Raw genomic sequence first — 22,737 nt, forward strand, 5'->3', positions numbered from 1 at the left:
TTCTGTATCGGTTCCAGATTCGTCAGATAGGGGGGGGGGGGGGGAACATGACCCAATAATGATTTTATTTCGAGAAGACACTATCCCCGGCACTAGTTGTCAACCTGAAATTCCAGCAAAGCGCTTCACTACTACTTTTTACGAGACGAAAGATCATCAAATCTAATTACTGCACCAAAGAATGGGATATTTATTACTATATACATCACTTGGAACAAACTTCTATGAACATTACAAAAATAGGAATTTTCAAACAACTTACGGGAATTCAGTCAGGTAATATTTACAGTGACCGCCGATATTTCCGAGGGAGTACACCCCGCCATTTTCAAGGCACAAACTGCAACGGACAGGCGATGTACAACCAAATTTAAATCCTCGGTTCTTGGAGTAATTCTGGAAAGATAACACAGACACACTAAACACCAAAGATGACCAAAATCAGAGGTATCGATAGTGAAAGACTACGAACTAGCAGGTGAGGTAACATTGACTCTGCCCCTCTGTTTTTTGATAAGGGAGAGAGCAGGATTCAAAGCGGAGTATAAACAAAAACTACCGTCTGTATTTATAAGGTTGCTGATAATTTAATCTCAACATCTTCCTAAATAACACTGTCCCAATAGCTGGACGTGCATGCCAATATCTCGGTATTGTTATACAACATAGGGTGACCAGCATCCAAACAATGTTCGGCAATACCAGACCCACTTGGTTGTTGTTCAAATGGTTCAAATGGCTCTGAGAACTATGGGACTTAACTTCTGAGGTCATCAGTCCGCTAGAACTTAGAACTACTTAAACCTAACTAACCTAAGGACATCACACACATCCATGCCCGAGGCAGGATTCGAAGCTGTGACCGTCGCGGTCGCGCGGTTCCAGACTGTAGCGCCTAGAACCGCTCGGTCACTACGGCCGGCTTGGTTGTTGTAATCGTGTAGAAGATTATATCAGGAACTCAGCTGATTTCTCACGTCGTTTGGAGGGAATTTTAGCAAGTTTTGATGTGTTCTCTCTTTTCATTCGTGTTCCTCTGTCTGATTCGTTGCGGTTAATTGAGGCTTGGTTTGGTGTTGAATTAACTAATCTCTTTCGACGTGTATTGACATCCACTTACTTTTTTATTCAATGACCAGTAATATGAGCAGACAGATGGAGTTGCGATGGGTAGCCCGTTGTCTCCTATATTGCTGTTTGTTTATGGAAGACTTCGAGCAACGTGCATTTAAGTTCAAATGGCTCTGAGCACTATGGGACTCAACTTCTGAGGTCATCAGTCCCCTAGCACTTAGAACTACTTAAGCCTAACTAACCTAAGGACATCCCACACATCCATGCCCGAGGCAGGATTCGAACCTGCGACCGTAGCGGTCGCGCGGTTCCAGACTGTAGCGCCACTCCGGCCAGCTGCATTTAAGTCGCCGCCTTTGATACCCGCCTGTTTCTTCAGATATGTTGTTGATACTTTTGTTGCTTGACCTCATGGGCCGGCCGGGGTGGCAGAGCGGTTTTAGGCCCTATGTCTGGAACCGCGCGACCGCTACGGTCGCAGGTTCGAATCCTGCCTCAGGCATGGGTGTGTGTGATGTCCTTAGGTTAGTTAGGTTTAAGTAGTTCTAAGTTCTAGGGGACTGATAACCTCAGAAGTTAAGTCCCATAGTGCTCAGAGCCATTTGAACCATTGTGAACCTCATGGTAGGGAGAATTTGAATGCCTTTTTAGAACATTTGAACTCGACCCACCCGAACATTCATTTTACGATGGAGGTGGAAGAGGTTGGTTGCCACCCCTTTCTTGACGTTTTGGTTTGGAGGAAGGTTGATGGATCATTGAGACATGCAGTTTACCGGAAACGTACTCACACTGACTTGTGTTTACAGGCCGACAGTTGTCACCATCGGGCTCAGCGTGAAGGGGTACTTCGTACCTTGATACACAGGGTACATGTCATTTCCAACATGAGACTTTGCCTGCAGAGCTGTCCCATCTTGAAGCTACATTTCGTCAGAATGGTTATAGTGAAAGACAGATTGAACGTGCCTGGTGCTATCGACCAGCGGTGCATCAGGTGCTTGGTGATAATACTGAGTCGACACCTAAGTCTACTGCCGTTTTGCATTACGCAGGAATCACTTCAAACAAGATAGGTACGATATTTTACGGAAAAAGGATGTTAAATGACCTCCATCTAAAGTTAGAGCGCTTTTTGGTTCCGTTAAGGACGATCTTGGTTTGCGTAAGGCGGGTGCATATCGCTGTAGCATGGCATACATTGGGCAGACTGTGAGGACCGATGTACTGAGCATAAACGGCACACAAGATTACAACAGCCAAGTAGATCTGGTATTGCCGAACATTGTTCGGATGCTGGTCACCCTATGTTATATAACAATACCGAGATATTGGCATGCACGTCCAGCTATTGAGACAGTGTTATTAAGGAAGCTGTTGAAATTAAATTAGCGAGCAACCTTGTAAACAGGGATGCAGGTTTTTGTTTAAACTCTGCTTGGGATCCATCTATCTCCTCTGTCAAGAAACAGAGGGACAGAGTCTATGTTACCTCACATGCTAGCTCGTAGTCTTTCACTATCGATACCTCTGACTTTGGTCGTCTTTTGACACTAGTGTTCAGTGTGTGTATGTTATCTTTCCTGAATTACTCCTAGAACCTAGGTTTCAAATTTGCATGTACATCACCTGTCCGTTGCAGTTTGTGCCTTGAAAATGGCGGGGTGTACTCCCGCAGAAATATCGGCAGTCGTTGCAAATATTACCTGGAGCAACTGAGTCTCAAAAAGATAGGAATGTCCGCCTGGGAAGCGTGTTTATTTACATACGTTGTAAGGTACATCCAGCTGCAAGGCGGAGTAGGTCCCAGGAAAGCAGTTCTCACTGCGCCAGACGAGGAACTGTCTACACAAAGACATTAACTTGGCCACAGCACAAGAACGACTGAGACTCTTTTGGTCTTTGAGGGTAGTACAGGAAACTGCAGCGCTCCAGCGTCCACAAGTTGAATCTGTACTTGCCTGCGAGGCGAGTGATCCATGTTAAGGGTTACGGATTGTGGAGGAAAGTATCCTTCCCGACATTTTGTAATGTAATAAAATAAAAGAAATTATTTGTGTCTCCTTTTCTTTACTATCCGTCTAATGTAAAAGAATGAATATGAGCCGTGACTTATACAAAAAAGAAACACACATCAATGCAATGGCTCAGCATAAAAGAGAAATAACTAATGTAGGAATATTATTAACAGTGTAATATGTTGTTTAATTTAGCCCGACGTGTATAAGCACTCAGTAAACTAGCTCAGTTCTCAGGGTAGTTACGTAATCGTCGATAATTAATTGTCCTTTTGTTATTTCCCAACACCAGAGATATTATTCCAGGTTCGTGAGAAGTCGTGTGCTTATTGCACCAGAGAATATTTGCCAAGTGTGTTCGATGAACACTACTTTAATACGCAACTTGTGGTTTCGTCTCGATTCCCCAATATTAGATAACAAGAGTAACATCTACAAATGAAATCCTATAATGGAACTGGAATCCTGTGACCAGACCTTTTCTGCCTGGGATGTTATCTCGTTATATAGAGAAAATCTGTAAATAAAATTGTTAAATTATTAGTAGCTGCCTCCGGTCTCGTGGGATCTGAAATAAAGTTAGTTGTCCTAATAGACGGCACGTCTCGTAGTTGAGCTAAAAGAAAAATGTTAAAGATTTTTCTAAGATGGCGCCTAACAATGAAAATCCTTTGTTAAGGCCCGTATCTACTTAAGGCAGTCTAGTTATCAGACTAACAATAGATTAACCACATACACAAAATTATTTTGACAAAATAACCATTATATTTTTCGGGTTTTAAGTACAACTTACATTATCAGCTGATACAGCAAGATGAGCTTTACACAAGAACGTCCTCTTAGGTCCGAATCCAAGCATATAAGACAAGTGAAAGACAAAGGAAAGATAGTTCAATCACAGAAGCGCAAGAGTCCATGGAATAACATGTCCATTGTAGTTCTCTCTCTTCTTCTTTGGCGCACTTGTCGATTATTTATAAAATTTATCGTAATATTTAGTTTACATTGTTTTAAACTCAAGTCCACCCAGGAGAAACAGTACAATTTTCCTGGAGCGATGTAGAGAAATCACGGAAAACTTCAATCTGGATGGCCGGAGGTGGATTTGAACCATTGTCCTTCCGAATGCGAGTATTATTTTCAGTATTGCACGATCATTCGGACGTATTACTAGAGAGCATTCTTATTTTAGATTCAATACTGCTAACAGTTAATTCTCCCCCGGCAAATTAAGCAATGAGACTGCGGGCCCTTAGAACGTGTTACACGTATGTATGGATAAATCGCCTCTGATCCCTCGTATCCTGTGGTTGACAGGTAGGTGATTAGTAAAGAAATTTAGAGCACCGGTACTGACGTGATACTCTTTAGTTCTTGTATGTTACGCCATATAATGTTAATAGCGACTTCAGACTTTTCGTAGCTGATGCAGTACAATATAATGAAAATTGTCTGAAAAAAATCCGATTTATTGAGTCACATCTTGATAAAATTTCAAAGTGGTACAAAATATGGCAAACTGCATTAAATTTACAAAAAAGTATAATTATGCGATACAAAAATGTAAAAAAAACTAATTATCTTATGATTATAGTGTTAATGATTCACAATACTTGAATCAGGCAGCTAACACAAATGTCTGAATGCAGCAACTGCAGAGATATTGTAACGTTCTCTGGCAGCACGCATCCAAAGTGAAAGTTAAAAGAACATTTCGATGTATAATGCTTACTGTAACAAATAATTTATATGTATTTCTGTTAATTGAAATTCAAAAGGACACTTAATTTTGTGAGGAAAAATATAATTATGAATTTTGCTATTATAAATGATTATTCAAAGAGTGTGAAATACTATCTGTGGCGGAGGATGTGAAAACCGCCACAGAAGAAACGATATGTAATCAAAAAGACAAAGAGTGTACAAGAATTAGTTAAGATATAAATAGGATATATATTGTAATAGAATAGATTGTCTTTAGCACGGACTGAATGGGAGAGGAACCCGTGACTCTGCATTAGGCTCTTACGTAGTCTTCATTTGTCATAAGTCGATGATCGAAGCCATTTGTAGCTGAGATTGTAAAAGGTGTGTAAAGATTTTAATTGTTTCTATTAAAATACATTTATCTAGTAAAATCTGTTTGTCACAATTACTGCAAAGTTCGCACCGGGCATTACCCATTTATTTAAGAAATTTCAGCATTTTATTGGATATCGGCTGGCGGTGCGGAGCTTTGCCGCGAGCGAGCAGTCTGCAGCAGCGGCAGATTTAAGTATACGATCGCATTAACGACCACATCCTAAAAAGGGTACAAGTAGAGGTGAACGAAAATAATGTGTTTCTTTTCACAGCATTCCAGACGCAGAATAAAAGGAGATAGTAGATTTTATCTTGTGCATTCACAGGTGGATACAAGCTGCAGCTTTTGTAAATTTTCATTCAAAAAAGTGATAAATTCTGAACATATCGTAAAGTGTATTTAAAAGTAGATAATTTTCATGAGAGCTTAGCAATAAAAGGAAAGAAAAAATTTATATACTAAAGATAGTCTTATGCTTCAAAGCTAGTCGGGCTATATCCAGTAAAACAAAAATCCACTGCAACGTGAAAATGTTCGCTAAGTTCGATGGACAATAATATTTTCATTCTTGCACAAACAGCTTTAGTACTTGAATAAAAGTAAAGCTTGAATAATTATTTTGCAATATTCAAAGAAATTCATTTTTATTAATCTGCAACAGAATATTTCATACGTCAAGTAATAATCACAGATGAAAAATTTATGGCAACCTTTCATTTCTCATGTCCATCCATGTATATGTTAAGTTCAATCTCAACGGTTTCTCAGTCAAATTAAACGCAAAAAGCAAAGAAAGTTTAAAACCAGACGGTCAACTCCCGAATAATCAAAACAGACACAATCGCATTGAAATGTGAACTGGAATGATGACCTAGACTCAGTCGTAGGTAAGGCAGATGGCAGACTTTCATACATTGGCAAGGTACTGGGAAGTGGTACTCAGTCTAAAAGGAGCGTGCTTAAAAATCACTTGTGCACTCCATCTTAAAATAGTAACAAGCGTGAGGGACCCAGGCCAAATGGAATAGGATACTGAAAGATTGAAAAGAAGGGCAGAACGAATGATGATAGGTAAGGCTATTGCCGGGATGGCTCCTTTGCAAGGCCGATTTACTTTCCCAACTGCGCCTAATCCGATCTTATGCTCAGTCTCCAGCGATGCTGTGGAGACATTGAACTCTAATTTTACAACACGTGCAGAGACGTTAAAGCAGCCGTTAATCCCGAGCTCGACGTGCCACAGTAATGTGGCGGCACGCTAAGTACCCTTTGCCACGCACTTCACAGTGACTCGAAGAGTATGCAGGCTGAGCTAGGCCCGTGCCGAGCCCCCGCGCGCCTGCAGCATCGCTCGGCGTTCGCACGCAGGGCACCAGAGACCAAACTGAATCCCGTGGATCTGAGCAAATCCGCGTCTCCTCCGCCGCCTAACGCCGCACAGTCGCCGCTGATTAAATTTTAATCTCGCCTCAGTCCTCTCGCTCTTTTTTCCTCGCAGTCCCAAGCGGAAAATCGCAAATGGAAAACTACCTCCTCTACCCGCGATCCCCGTGGGAAGCTTAAAATATTTTTCTGCGGTTGCTCGTCTGACTGAATTTCTTGGCGAGACTTCAGGATCTGACAGGTTTTCCTTCCTCACTGATCTCCCCTTTCTTATTCATCCGCAAGCTACGCGTGAAATTGACTCTCGGTGACTAGAATAATTTCGTCTCCTTTTCCCTCTTGTAACGCTATTTTCGTATTCCAGCCATCTTTGGATAATGCACTTCATTACCCACTCCTGAACGAAGGATGAAAGCTAATGATTTAACATTATGTCGTCGAGGAGATCATTCGAAAAAAAACAGACCACTCACGTATGTTTCGTTCAGATATCCTTTCCCTAACCTTCTCGTGAGTTTTATTTTATGGTAGCGGTGTGTCAGTTCATAACAATGAAAGCGACGAATATTCGATAAAATCGGAAGGTATTTATTTTATTGCCCGCTTTCTTGATAAAGAGAACGGAATGACAATGGCAATACTCTTCCGTAAAGAATAGAATGATAAAATGAGTGAAATCCATCGTGTACCCTAAATTTACCCCTGTTTTAATTTACATGGACAAAGCTGCAATCTTGTGAGAGACGTAGGGAACTCTTCAAAACCATTCAGTTGACTCTTGTCAGTAGCATGTAAAGCGAATGGGGGAGGATGGGTTATAGTTTCGTCTGTGTTTGCTAATTGTACCCACTCACCTCGTAAATCCAATCGTCATTCGCTTCTTCCCTTGAAGTCTAGGAGCAGCAGCTTGAGTATTGCTGTAATAGCTGATAACTAACAACGGGAATAAAGGAGTGCCAATTACCGAAAATTAAGTTTCAGCCTAGTATAATCCATTGATGTATTTTTAACACTTGCACTACACAGGACTGCACTGTTACACTCTTCACTAAGTAACAAATATGTTGATACACTGATACATACAGTAATACTACATCACAATACATCATCCCACACTGCAATCCAGATGCGGCGTTCGTGGAAATATAGGTAATCCAAGTTTCATTTACCGGCGCGGATGAGATGCTCGCGGGCATCTAATCATCTTCTCGCGGTTTTTGACTTCGCGAACCGCGGATCACGTCTCGTGAGGTACACGAATGATTACACAGCATCAAAGCACTGCTGCTATATTATTCTAATTTACACTCTCGTTTTACAAAAAATATTTTTTATTGTAGTCTAATAGGTGCAGTCATGTTATAGTTGTTTTTCTCTGTTTAGCAACCGATAATTAAAGATTATGAGTTGGAAATTTCGTTGCAGTTTCCAGTCGCTCGTAGTTGTAATTGTTTCGTTAGGGTTCTCATTTTGATACTACTGGAGTCCTAAACACGGCCCCATCGACGTACCGAAATCTGTCCAGGAGACATATTTTTTATTGTAGTCTAATAGGTGCAGTCATGAAAGTCATGCGATAGCGATAGGCACATACAGGGTGAAAATTATTTAAACCGGAGGTTGTAGGGGACATCAAAACAAATATTTTTCCCTTATGTCATTTTGTCCTGTGGGGAGTATTTAAACCGGTAGACGAAGATTTCTCTGGCGGCAAATTAATTAAACCAACAAACACTTTCCCATTTTTTATGACCAAGAGACAACACATTAACACAACCCAATTTCAGTTACAGTAGATTTTCGAAAATGCCTCCATTGACACGCAAATAAAGGTTGCACCATCGGATCATGTTCTGTCTGACACGGGCAAAAACCCCAGGAGTATCCTGAATTGTTCCTGCTATTGCTACTATCCGGGCAACCAGATCCTCTTCTGATGCAACAGGAGTTGCGTAAAAAAAGGTTGCGCATCTCTGCCCACACAAATAAGTCCAGAGGGGACATACGTGGGGATCGAGCAGGCTATGGTACAGGACCACCTCTGCCAATCCACGTTTCTGGGAACCGTCGGTCCAGGAATCGACGCACACGACGACTGAAATGTGCCGGCGCCCCGTCATGTTAGAACCACATGCGTTGTCTTGTAAGTAGCGGGACGTCTTCCAGCAATTCTGGCAATGCTCTGGCGAGAAAATTGTAATAGTGCCTGTCACTTAATGGCCTAGGTAGCAGATACGGCCCAATTAAACAGTCTCCAACAACACCGACCGACACATTAACGAAGAACCGCACTTAATGAGTGCTAGTAACTGTGGCATGTGGGTTATCCTCACTCAAAACATGCGAATTGTGCATGTTGAAGACTCCATCACGCCCGAACGTTGCTTCATCGGTAAACAACACAGAGGATGGAAATGTAGGATGCATTTCACACTGTTCCAGGTACCACTGCGAAAACTGTGCTCTGGGTGGATAATCAACTGGTTCCAAGTTGTGGACACGCTGTATGTGAAATGGACGTAACAATTGCTCTCGAAGGACTTTCTTACATTCGTCTGATTCGTCCCCATGTTATGTGCAATTGCACGAGTGCTGATTGAAGGATCCCGCTCCACATGCTGCAAGACAGCTTCCTCAAATTGCAGAGTTCTTACCGTGCGACGGCGTCCCTGTCTAGGTAATCTGCTAAATGACCCGGTCTCACGCAGACGTTGGTACACAGCAGCAAAGGTCGTATGATGCGGGATACGGCGATTAGGATATTGTTGTTGATAAACCCGCTGTGCAGCTCGTCCGTTGTGGTGTGCTACGTAGTACTCACCAACCATATCAGTGTACTCACTCCAGGTGTATCGATCCATTAGTAAACAGAGACAATGCACTACTACGCTAGTGGACACATAGAGTAAATATCTCTGGAGTGAGCATGCGTTCTGCGCATGTTGTCAACATTAAACCAGGATTGTCACGTGTTTTCGGGACTTCGCTGTGCGTGTGTGCTTTCTGCAGCGTTTGAAGTTTATAATATCAAGAGTTTTTGTTGTGTTTCACCGTTTGTTGATAGTGTAATAGCGAGGGCGAATTACTGTTGTTGCTACGGATGTAAAGAAAAATATGTGAAAGGAGGGATAGTAACTTTTCATGGGTACATACCATGTAGCTCTAATTATAGTTATCATATTAGTAAGAGACACTGTATATGGTTAAAAATTTCGAGACGCCGTATAATTAAGGCTTGATTCTGTAGACCTATTTTTCTACGATTTTATGACTATATAACAGATATTACAGCTCGTACAAAAGCTTAAAAACAATCGCTTCCTCTCGTAAATTTGCTAGTGGAACAGGAAAGGGAATGGATAGTTGTTTCAGTAAATACTATACTCCATGCATTTATCAGTGACTTGTCGATTATGTATATAGATTACTCAGTCTACTATTTATTTAATAAGCTGGGAGCAAGTACTTAAAATGCGTTAAATAAATGCCTCAAAGTGCCACCAGTAAGAAAAATTGTGCTTTAGGTCGCAAAAACGAGAAAATAAATACGCAGAAATACAAAAAAAAAGGACGAATTAGCAGGGATGTGATCGCTAATGTGTGGCAAATTCCGTGTTTTTCGGACACTTGCAAAAGTACTAGCGTACTGTCAAGTCGTTTTGCAAGACCATCACTGCAAAAAAGTACGTCAGGCTCTGTAATACTGTGAAGTGCCGTATCATACCGAAAACTACCAAAAATCGAGTGCATCTGAACTGTGACACCTATCGCAAAGAAGCAGAATGTAATATCACTTGTCCTTAAAAGTTACGTAACTGGTTTATTCCCGGTATCTAATGGATACTGTTAAAATGTCTGCGCAACATATATAAATAATCCACGACACGTACGAAAAGAATCCGTCTGTAAAGAGATGTAGTGACATTCTAAATATATAGGGCGCAATACGGACAAACACACGACGTCCCGAGATCACGTGACCAGGTCGGCAATGTATGTTGACAACACAAAATCTGTTCCGCGCATGTGAATGCTCACTCCAGAGATATTTACTCTATGGAGTGGACAGCAGTTGCCTACAACTAAAGAGCGTAATACGCCCTCTAACAACTGAAGATCGTAATACGGCCTCGAACGGTTTAAATAATCCTCATAGGAAAAAATGACACTAGGGAAAAATATTTGTTTTGACGTCCCTTACAACCTCCCAGAGTTTGTCGTTTTAAATACTTTTCACCCTGTATACAGATAGCGGTAGCATCGTCTTCACAAGCTATAAAAGGATAGTGCATTGGCAGAGGTGTGATTTGTACTCAGGTGATTCATGTATACAGGTTCCCGACGTGATTGTGGCCCCACGACAGGAATTAATGGACTTCGAACGCGTAATGATAGTTGCAACTAAACGCGTGGGACAATCCACTTCGGAAACCGTTAGGGAATTCAGTATTCCGAGATCCACATAGACAAGGGTGTGGCGAGAATATCTGGTTTCCAGCATTACCTCTCACCACGGACAATTCAGTGGCCGATGGCTTCCACTTAACCACCGAGGGCAGCGCGTTTGCGTAGAACTGTCAGTGCTGACAGACAAGCAGCACTGCGTGTAATAACAGCAGAAATTAATGTGGGACGTATCCGTCCTACATCTACATGGACATAATGTAAATCATACTTAAGTGGCTGGCAGAGGGTTCGTCGAACCACCTTCACAATAATTGTCTATTATTCTACTCTCGGACAGCGCGCGGAAAAAACGAACATCTCTGTATTTCCGTATGAGCTTTGATTTCCCTTATTTTATTACGATAATCGTTTCTCCTTGTTTAGGTCGGCGTCAACAAAATATTTTCGCATTCGGATGGGAAAACTAGTGATTGAAATTTTGTGAGAAGATCCCGCCGCAACGAAAACCGTCTTTGTTCTAATGGTGCCCACCCCACATCCTGTATCATGTCCGTGACACTTTCTCCACTTTTCTCGACAGTACAAAACGTGCTGCTCTTCTTGGAACTTTCTCGATGTACTCCGTTAATCCTATCCGGTAAGAATCCCACACGGCGCAGCAGTACTCCAAAACAAGACCGACAAGCGTAGTGCTGCCAGTCTCTTTAGAAGATCTGGTGCATCTTCTGAGTGTTCTAACAATAAATCGCTGTATTTGGTTCGCCTTCCCCCCAACATTTTGTATGTGCTCTTTCCAATTTAAGTTGTTCGTAACTGTAATTCATAGGAATTTAGTTGAATTTGCAGCCTTTAGATTTGATAGATTTATAGTGTAACCGAAGTTTAACGTCTTCCTTTTACCACTCATGTAGATGACCTCACACTTTTCGTTATTTAGGTTCAATTGCCAGTTTTCGCACCGTTCAGATATCGTTTCTACATCGTTTTGCAATTTGTTTTGATCTTCCGATGACTTTACTAGACGATGAAGGACAGCATCATCTGCAAACACCGAAGATAGCTGCTCAGATTGCCTCCTAAATCGTTTATATAGACAAGGGACAGCAAAGGGCCTGTAACCTTACCTTGGGGAACGTCAGAAATTACTTCTATTTAACTCGATGACTTTCCGTCAATTACTAAGAACTGTGACCACTCCGATAGGAAATCACAAATCCAGTCAACAACGGAAACGATATTCCATAAGCACGCAATTTGATTATAACCCGCTTGTGTGGTAAAGTGTCAAATGCCTTCTGGAAATCTCGAAATACGGGATCAGTCTCAAATCCCTTGTCAATAGCACTCAGTACTTTCTGTTTAAGAGCTAGTTGTGTTTCACAAGAACAATGTCTTCTAAATCCATGTTGACTGTGTGTCAATACACAATTCTCTTCGAGGTAATTCATCATGTTCGAACACAATATACATCCCAAGATCCTGCTGCATATCGACGTTAATGATATGGCCCAGTAATTTAGTAGATTACTCCTATTGCCTTTTTTGAGTATCGGTGTGACCTGTGTAAGTTTCCAGTCTTTGGGTACCGATCTTTCGGCGAGCGAGCGAATGTACGTGATTATTAAGTATGGAGCTATTGCAGCAGCTTACTCTGAAAGGAACCTAATTGGTATACAATCAAGACCGGAAGACTTGCTTTTATTAAATGATTTAAGTTGCTTCACTACTCCGAGGATAATTACTTCTACGTTACTAGTGTTGGCAGCTGTTCATAATTCGAATTCTGGAATATTTACTTCGTAAGTTCGGAAGGCTGTAGCAGCACTGTCATCGATAGTATTTCCATTACTGTCGCGCAGAAAAGGAAGTGATTATCTTGCCGCTAGTATATTTTGCATACGTCCAGAATCTCTTTGAATTTTTTGCCAGTTTTCCAGACAAAGTTTCGTTGTGGAAACTTATTACAAGCACTCACACTGAAGGCCGCACTACATTTCGAGCTTCTGTAAAAAAATGCCAGTCTTGGGGACTTTGCATTCGTTTAAATGTGGCATGTTTTTTCCTTGTTTCTGCAACAGTGTTCTGATCCGTTTTGTGTACCAAGGGGGGGGGGATCAGCCCCGTAGTTCGTTAATTTATTTGGTATAATTATCTTTCTTTGAATTCAAGCCACATCTGGTCTACACTAGTTAATTTGGTAGGAGTGGAGATTGTTTATCAGGAAAGTGACAAGAAATTTTATCTGTCTTTATGAATAGGTATATTTTTCGCTTATTTTTTGAGGATTTTGGAATTACAGTAGTCCCTCTCGTCACAACGCTGTGTTCACTCATCCATGTATCTATTTTGACGCTCGTTATTAGCTCAGGATTGTTTGCTGCAATGAGGTCAAGCGTGTTTTCCCAACAGTTCACTATTCGAGTGGGCTCATGAACTAACAGCTCGAAATAATTTTTAGAGAACGCGTTTAGCACAATTTCGGATGATGTTTTATGCGTACCTCCGAATTTAAACATGTATTTTCACCAGTATATCGAGGATAAATCGAAGTCAGTACCAACTATAATTGTATGAGTCAGATAAGTGTTTGAAATCAAACTCAAGTTTCTTTGAACCTTTCAGCAATCATATCATCTGAGTTGGGAGGTCGGTAAAAGAACACATTTATTATTTTATTCTGGTTGCCAAGAATGACCTCTACGCATACTAACTTACAGGAACTACATATTTCAATTTCGGTGTAAGATAAACTACTTCTAACAGCAACAAACGCGCCGCCGCCAATTGTGTTTAGCCTATTCTTTCTGAACACCGTAAGGTCCTCCACAAAAATTTCGGCTGAACTTATCTCCTGCTTTAGACAGTTTCAGTGCCTATAACTATTTGAGTATCAGTGCTTTCTATTAACACTTGGAGCTCTAGCACTTTCCCGATACAGCTACGACAGTTTACGACTCTTATGCCGATGGTTCCTAGATCTACGTTCTACCTGTGTTCGACCTGCACCCTTTGAGACTGAAGTCCTTTTTGTGTTTCCCTGAGACCCTCTAATCGTGTAATGTACTCCTGACCTACTTAGCGGAACCAGAAATCTTGACACCCTATGCGCAAGGCGAGGAATCTGCAGCCTACACGGCCGCAGAACCGTTTGAGCCCCTGATTCAGACCCTCCACTCGGCTCTGTACCAGAGGTCCACAATCGGTCCTGTCGACTATGCTGCATATGGTGTGCACTGTTTTCATCTCATGAACAAGACTGGTAGCCTCTACTGCTCATGGGACCCGCTCATGACACATATCATTGGTTCCAATGTGAGCCACAACCTGCACTTGGCTGCATCCTGGGTTCTTCATAACATCCAGAAGGACCTGTTCCATCTCTGGAATGACTCCACCCGGTATGCACTCAGAGTGCACATTGACTTTCTTTCTGTCCTTGGCAGCTATGTCCCTAAGAAGCCCCATAATGTGCCTAACATTGGAGCTCCTAACTTCCAGTAATCCATCCCTCTGTGTTTGTCTGGATCTTGCAGGCTGAGAAGTTTCCTGTGGAACAGACAAGGGACTGCATCTGGCTGAGTCAGCCACATACTACATTTGCAACTAGTTTGTCAGACTAGCTGGGGAGGCCTTACATTCGGCCTCCTGGGAAATCTTTCGCCACCCGTCACTTCCTGAGGCCATCTCACACTCGACCACGGGTGAGGGCTCAACCTCAGTGCAAGCAGTAATGTGCTGGCCACTGGTGCAGACCGATCGGCAAACTCGGGAGTTATGCCGGACGTCTCTTGGATCTCCACAGCTGGCCCACAACAGTGATGCCCATCCATTGCAGCTCCAAGCTGTGTAATGGAAGCCATCACAGCCTGGAGCTGAGAGCGAAGTGCCACCAACTTGGCTCGCATGTGCACACAGCAATCACAGTACCAATCCATACTAAAGACTGTGGAAAACTACACTACACGGACAAAGGACTATCGACACGTGCTACGGAATTCTACTGTAGACACTGACGAAAACGCAAGAACTGTGTCTAACCAATTACATTGATTCATAGAGATTCATAAACTAAACTGCCAAAGAACTCAGGTGAGAGTAAATGATTTAAATAATTCACTCGTAATTGGGAACTTGTAATATGTCACAAAATCTGTTTACTTTCTGACACAAAAGAAAATCGAGAATTGTGTCTATTGAATTAACACACAAAAATTCAGGAAGCTAAGCTACAAAAGCGCACAAATAAAACTATATAATTCGCTCCTGGTTACGAACTCGTAAAATGTCACAGGATCGGTTTCTTCCCTGTTGCTGCTCGTGTCTTGGCCAGCTGCTGCTACCTGACTGACTGACAGTGCAGCGAAATTTGGTGTTAATGAGCTGTGGCAGCACACTACTGATGCGAGTGCCTTTGCTAACAGCACGACATCGCCTGCAGCGTCTCTCCTGGCCTTGTGACCATATTAGTTGGACACTAGTCGACTGAAAAACCGTGGCCTGGTCGATGAGACCCGATTACAGTTGGCAAGGGCTGATGGTAGGGTTCAAGAGTAGCGCAGACACCACAAAGCCATAGACCCAGGTTGACAACAAGGCGCCATGCATGCTGGTGGTGGCTCCAGAATGACATGTTTGCATGGATTGGACTTGGTCCTCTGGCCCAACTGAACCAATCACTGACTGGAAATGGTTGTGTTTGGCTACTTGGAGGTCATTTGCAGCCACTCATTGACTTCATGTTCCCAAACAACGATGAGATTTTTGTGGGCGACAATGTGCGATGTCATCAGGCGACAATCGTTCGCAATTGGTTTGAAGAACATTCTGCTAAATTCAAACGAATCATTTAGCCACCAACATCTCCAAACATGAATGCCACCGAACATTTATGGGACATAACCTAAAGGGCGGTTCATGCACAAAATCCTGCACCTTCAACACTTTCGCAATTCTGGGCGCCTATAGAGATAGAATGGCTTAGTATTTCTTGCGGGGGACATCCAACGACTCATTTAATCCATGCCACCTCAAATTGCTGCACTACGCTGGGTAAAACGAGGTCTGAGACGATCTTAGAAGATATCCCAAGACTTTTGTCACCTCAGCGTAAACGGCCTCACAAAAACTGTGGCTCATTCAGAATGGGAAAAGGAAACGAAATGAAATTTCATGGGCTGAGAAGGTATATGATATTATTTCAGTGATTACAAAATCGAGTCGAATTTACAAAGAACTTTGCAGCATTATCCCACGTAACAGTATGATTTTCACAATATATGCCTTGGATGCATGCACTGATTCGGTAGGGAAGAGTGTCGTAAAGCCGTTATATCCTCTCCTGAGGTAAGGTTGCAAGCAACTGGTGTAACTAGATGCCTGAGCTGCTCTCACACGTATTCTGTCAGGGACAGATCTGGTGATCTTGCTGCCCACGCGATAGCCTCAACATTCTACAGACAGTTCATAGAGACATGCGCCATAATATGCGAACGAGTATTGCCTGCTGAAAAATAGCACTACCAAACTGTTGCATAAAAGGTAATATATGAGGATCCAGGATGCCCAGACATTTTATTGTGCCATCAGAGGTCCCTCAGTAACTACGAGCCTTGACCCGAAGTCATGCCCCATAGCTTCCCACACCATGACGTCAGAATCAACACGGTTATGCCGCTCCAAAACATTTGAATAATGAAATCTCTCCCCAGGCCGCCACCATATTCGTCAACCATGGTCATCTGGGAAAGAGAAGAACCGTAATTCACCGCTGAACACAGTGTGTAAGCCTATTGCCATATCGCTGGCTTGGTTGCGGGGTATCTTTGGGAGCTGCTGTGCTGTGTAGAGTCGAGCACGGGACACGGAGCTGTTATATTGTGCTGTGGATAGCTCCACATGTGAAAGGTAGTATTATGGAAGTTCAAGTGTGGCTACAAGTGCTATTACAGTGAAGTAATGAGATATGCAAGTGAATTCAGAGAAAAATGCATAAAGAAGTAATTAAATATGAGCAATGCCCTTGATAAACTATTTGTGTATCCGCTCGTTGCGTGTCGTACCGTACAGCATGAATCATCCGCGCCGAGTTCTGCCTCCGAGAATGAACTAATGTGAATCAGTGATATAGTTTACCAAAAGGAGAGCATTCAAGTGCCAGTGTCTTCTAGCGAGCATGAAAACGTGCGTTCAGTCATCGCGTTTCTGCATCAACAATAAGCCACGCCACAACGGTTACGCCCACGCTCGTACAAGTGAGAACTGTGAACTATAATTTAACCCTTCACTGCGTTACTTTGCAGATGTGCAAAGCAAAGTTTCAACTCTATTTTCGCCGTTGTTCTTGAAGTTTAACGCTTGAGAGGGCTTTGCTGATGTGCTATGTTGTATTATGACGGTAACTGATAAGATTCTGCCGCTAGAATGCGCTACTGAGTGTATGACGCGACAATGTGTGTTGCTGTGAGTAGCATTGTAAGTCAGGCTGACATTTCTCTCTTTCGGCGGTGATTGTTGGTAGCTGAATAGAAGAACACGTCAATGCAAAAAAAATGTAGTGCTTCTACAACCTTTGGAGAGTATTATTCTGCTCTGTTCATCTTGTATTCCTGCTAATAGATATGTGAGTAGTATACAAATCAATTTCGTTTGCATATGTGAAGTAGCGCGTAATAATACTTCTATCCACAATCGAATGATGAGAAAGTAGTGTTTCCTTCTTTCTGCTTTTTTCTAGTTTATCGTGATAGTTCGAGTGCTGTAATGGAGTCATTCTCGTATTTCGACAATGGACGACGTAAAGTGATGACGTATGAAGAATTCATGGCCCTAGAATGCCTTTCTGGCAGTGAAGATGAGTTAGATTTTGACGATTCAGATGAAGACCCGACAATAAACGTAAATGATCTGGAATCTGCAGATAGTGATAGCGAGCCTGAGGCTACTGTAGTTAACACACATAATTCAAATAATTATTGTTTGAAGGATGATGAGAATGAAGCTGTTGCTGATGCACAGGTATCAAAAGCTTCTGAAAAACACCAAAAGGTTCAGAAAAATCGAATCATCTGGAAAAAACAAAGTGCTTCATCTGGAAATGATAAATTTAAATTCGGAGGAAAGTCCTCACTGCCACAGTCAGTGCTAGAGTTGTCCACACCATATCAGTTTTTTTAAATATTTTGTTAATGATGAATTAATGGCAAAAATTGTTGATGTAACTAATCTTTACAGCACACAGAAAAATCCAAACAAACCATTTAATTGCAATGTTCATGACATTCATATAGGCATATGTATTATTAGGTCTTTGGCTCCACCTACTGCTGTTCGTGATCTCTGGAATGATGTAATTGGTGTTGAGGTAGCAAAACAGACAATGTCTCAGAGATACTTTGAGAGTCTGATGGCCACTTTGCATTTCAATGACAATACAAAGCGGCCAAACACTGAGAGTCAAGATAATGACAAATTGTACAAAATCAGACCTATAATTGATCATGTGAATAAAAAATGTCTTTTGGTTCCAATGAGTGAGCGTTTGTCAGTTGATGAACAAATCTGCGCAACCAAAGCAAGGCACCACATGAAGGTTTATATGAAAGACAAACCACATAAATGGGGGTATAAACTATTTGTTTTGTGTGGGGTTATGAGGTTTGCACACAATATTGAAATCTACAGTGGGCAAGAAAATAATCCAAAATTCAGGTTAGATAATGAAGCAGATATTGGAGCATCTGGAAACGTGATTCGCCTCATAAGTGAAGTTCCAAGGTATCAGAATTACAAGATCTCCTTTGACTGATATTATACCTCTATGGATCTAGTTGTATACCTTATGAAACTTGGGATCCATAGTGTAGGAACAATACAAAGGAATAGGATACCAAATTGCAAATTTCAAAGGGAAAAGGAACTGATGTAAGAAGTACGTGGCTATTCTGAGGAATACATCACTACTGTTGACAATGTGGACATTTCCTCTGTTTTATATAAAGATAATAATATTATCTATTTCCTGTCTACATTTGTTGGTGAGCTGCTAAAATCTGAACTGACAATATTTGACAGAAAGAAGAGAGAGCACAGAATGGTGCAGTGATCAGCTGTTGTTTCTGTTTACAACTCACATATGAGAAATGTAGATTTGTTGGATAGCAACATTGGAAGATGTCATATAAAGATTTACGTTTGTTTTTCCATCTGGTTGATATAATTGTAATAAATGGAAAAAACAGCAGCAAACATGCCAATGAATCAGAAGAAATTTAGAACTGAGTTAGCTCAAACTCTTTGCCAGATTGGTCCTGGAGCAAAAAAACGAGGTAGACCAGCTAGCACAGATCCAATAGAGATAAACAGGATGAGATATAAGGGATCATCATTACCTCCAAAGGAAGTAAGGTTAGATCCTTATGATCACTGGCCAGTGTGGAATAAGAAGAGAACAACATGCAAACGCCCTAACTGCAAAGGCTACACCTTTATCATGTGTGAAAAGTGCAAAGTGAATTTATGTTTAAATAAAGACAAAAACTGCTTTCTTGCATCCCATAGTGTTTAAGACATGTGTCTTTCATTAATTTTCGAATATGTCATTAATTATTTCATATCTGTTGTTAATTTGACATAAATATATTTTTTACAGTTAATAACCTTTTTGTGTGAAAAACTTCACACGGTTTTGCATATGTGCAAAGTGTCACTTATGAGTGTATATGATAAGTTTCCCACAGTTTTGCATAAATGCAAACTGAATAAAAATAATTTTTTTCTTAATTAAAAACATCTTATTTTTTTCAACATTTTTCCTGACACCGTTGAACAATTTGAAATTTTAAAAAAAAATTTAGCGTCTAAAAAAAGTGTGTAATGAAAGGTTGACTTTCTGAATAGTGTTATATTATTACAGATGTCAAAAAGAGCTGGTACCAGATATCAGCTTATACGTGACGAGCGTTAAGAACTTTCGTTCGACCATTCGGATTCCGCAACATCAACAGTCACCCGCGTCGTATCGGTTCTGCGTATGCCTGTCCAAAGGCTAACTGTGGACAGATAATCATCAAGAAAGTGAATTGCCATCAACACTTAGAGTGCAAACAGTGCAACCTGCAATTTTCTTGTCGTCTCAGAATGTAGTTGTTCATACCAGATGTATGACAGTGTTGTGTTTAATGCTGAGTGGCTCCCCTAAACCTGCTTGCATATTTAGATACATAATTTCAGGCAAGCCAGCGCTTGGGACAGAATTTACTGGTCCGGCTGCTGCTAGTCTCCGGCGAATACTGCGGGACAAAACAGAATATTGCAGAGAGCCCGTTACTTGTGCCTGAATAGCAGGGACAGATGTGAAGGGCTTGTACGTCTGACACATTTTTTTTTTCAAAATATTAGGAAAAGTAATGTACTCAAGAGTAGTCTCATATTTAAGTAGCAACAATTTACTTAGCACATCAGAATTTGGATTCCAGAAGACCTGCTCGTTGGGAATGCTATTTATATATCCACTCATCAAACATACAACCCTTAAATAAGGGTTTGACTGAGTAAATCACGTTGCTCTCTCGGAAAAACTAAAGTTTTATGGGACTGATGTTTTTAAGCACAGCTGATTTGAATCATACTTAATAAACTCAAGAAGTTGTGCTGAATAATTCATATCATGTTGGAAGCGGAGAAAATTTTAGTAACTGGAAAGACAGTCCGACTGAGTTCAAATTTGGGTCCACAGCTAATGCTTAAATATGTGAATGACCTTCCACTTAACATTCAACCAGCAATTTGGTAATTTTTGCAGACGATACTAGTGTTATAATAAATCCCATAAGAAAGAAAGCAGCCAACAGCCTTGCCGTAGTGGTAACACCGAAGTTCAGCGCTATTGGGCTGGGCTAGCACTTGGATGGGTGAACATCCAGCCTGCCGAGCGCTGTTGGCAAGTGAAGTGCACTCAGCCCTTGTGAGACAAAACTGAGGAGCTACTTGATTGGGAAGTAGCGGCTTCGGTCTCTTAAGCTGACAAAACGGCCGGTAGAGTGATGTGCTGACCCCATGCCCCTCTTGATCTGCCTCCAGTGACGTCTGTGGCTCTAAGGATAACACGGCGGTCGGTCGGTACCGTTGGGCCTTCATGATCTGTTCGGGCGGAGTTTTGTTTAGGAGAGAAACCAACAGAAGAGATTTTTAAATGGTATTTTACAAAGAATTATAAAGTGGTTCTCAGAAAATGGACTCTCCCTAAATTAAAAAAAAAAAAATTGTGTTCAGTTCTGCACAACAAACAGTTATACCAGCAGTTGATGGAGCTAATGAGCAGGACTCAGTAAATGGGGTAGAATATTTGGATGTATATATTGATGAAAAGTTGAAATTGAAAAAGCGTATTACAGTTAAGTTCAGCCACTTTTGCTTTCCGTATAATTGCTAATCCTGGAAACAAATGAATTAACATCCTGACGTATTTTGCACATTTCCATTCAATTACGATTTATGAAATAATTTTTAGGGTAACTCATCACTTAGAAAGGGAGTAATGATTGCACAAAAGTGAGTAGTAAGAGAAATATGTGATGCTTACCCACGGACGTCATGCAGGTATCTCTTCAAGGAACTGGGCAAAAGATTCTTTTCTAAGGTGTACGATCCACAGCCGGTATGCCAATCAGGCAAATTCGCTGTGAGCACTGAGGCAACCATCCTACCGACGCACCAGGCTGAAGATACGAGTTTGGTAGAACACCGTGGCCTGCTGTGTTAAGTTACAGCCACAATTGTCAAAGACTTCCTTCTCCAGAAACGTCGACTGTTGTTTCGAGTACGCTTGCAGTATGACAACTGGACTGTAATCTAAATTGTCAGTTGCTGGATAAGTGTCATAAGGAAGTGTATTTGAGGAAAATGACATCCTCGTCACATTACGCGCAGCCAGTAAACAGCCGTTAAGAGGTAGTGAGTAATGGCTTAAAGACGTTGAGGAAATTCTTATTACTAAGATGCAGCTATCCATTCGAGATAAAACCATCTGTATTACCTAAATGTTTCAAAATCTCGAGTTCCTCCAATAAATCAAACTTATAACCTTTTCCTTCTTCATGCAAGATTACCTTTTCTTCTAGATTTCTCGGAAAGTGCTCTGCACTTAACAAATGCTCTGCGTAGGGAGAATTACATACGTTATTACGCCCCTTACCCAGCATATGGTCTTTATACCTAACTTTGAAGCCCTTCCAGCTTGTCCTATATAATACCTCGGACAATTGTCACGGTACGTTTTGTAAACGTGTAAGTTGGTGAAAGTACAGTATGAGCTCGTTAGTGCGGATACGCCTAAGACGAACTCAAGATTAACGCGAAAAAAAAAAAAAAAATATTGGCTCTAAGAGAAGTTTCATCGGTAAACACGAATGTCAGTTAAGGCGAATTACGAACTTTTTCTCAGTCCCCAGCGTAATTATGTCTCTTTGTAACACAAACTTGCAATGTTACAGTCTTTTTTAGTGTTAATTTTTTTCCGAAATGTATGAAAAACATGAAACTGCAATGCTAGAAAGACACACTTGAAATGCGAATCATTTCCCGAAACGCATCGTGTGAAATATGTACAAAAGAAAATCGTGAATGGTAGCAGAAAATTTATTTAAACATACCCTCTGTTGACTCGTTTCTAACGTATTGTAGGTTGGCAGCCGAGATTAACACCTCAACAATCAGCGTGTACCGTACCTTGAAATAAATTCAATAATGTGCGGATTAACATTTAGAAACGTACTC

At 41.3% G+C, this 22,737-nt stretch overlaps 1 protein-coding gene across 1 annotated transcript; it reads left to right on the top strand.

The window, feature by feature from the left end:
- Window positions 1–17,766: 17,766 nt before the first annotated feature.
- Window positions 17,767–18,769, top strand: LOC126252669 (uncharacterized). The gene is made up of 2 exons (XM_049953571.1): window positions 17,767–18,098; window positions 18,268–18,769. The coding sequence occupies exons 1-2, from the start codon at window positions 17,767–17,769 to the stop codon at window positions 18,767–18,769; spliced, it is 834 nt and encodes a 277-aa protein (XP_049809528.1).
- Window positions 18,770–22,737: the final 3,968 nt, after the last annotated feature.

Source organism: Schistocerca nitens, chromosome 4, assembly GCF_023898315.1.
Source record: "Schistocerca nitens isolate TAMUIC-IGC-003100 chromosome 4, iqSchNite1.1, whole genome shotgun sequence".
Classification (NCBI taxonomy): domain Eukaryota; kingdom Metazoa; phylum Arthropoda; class Insecta; order Orthoptera; family Acrididae; genus Schistocerca; species Schistocerca nitens.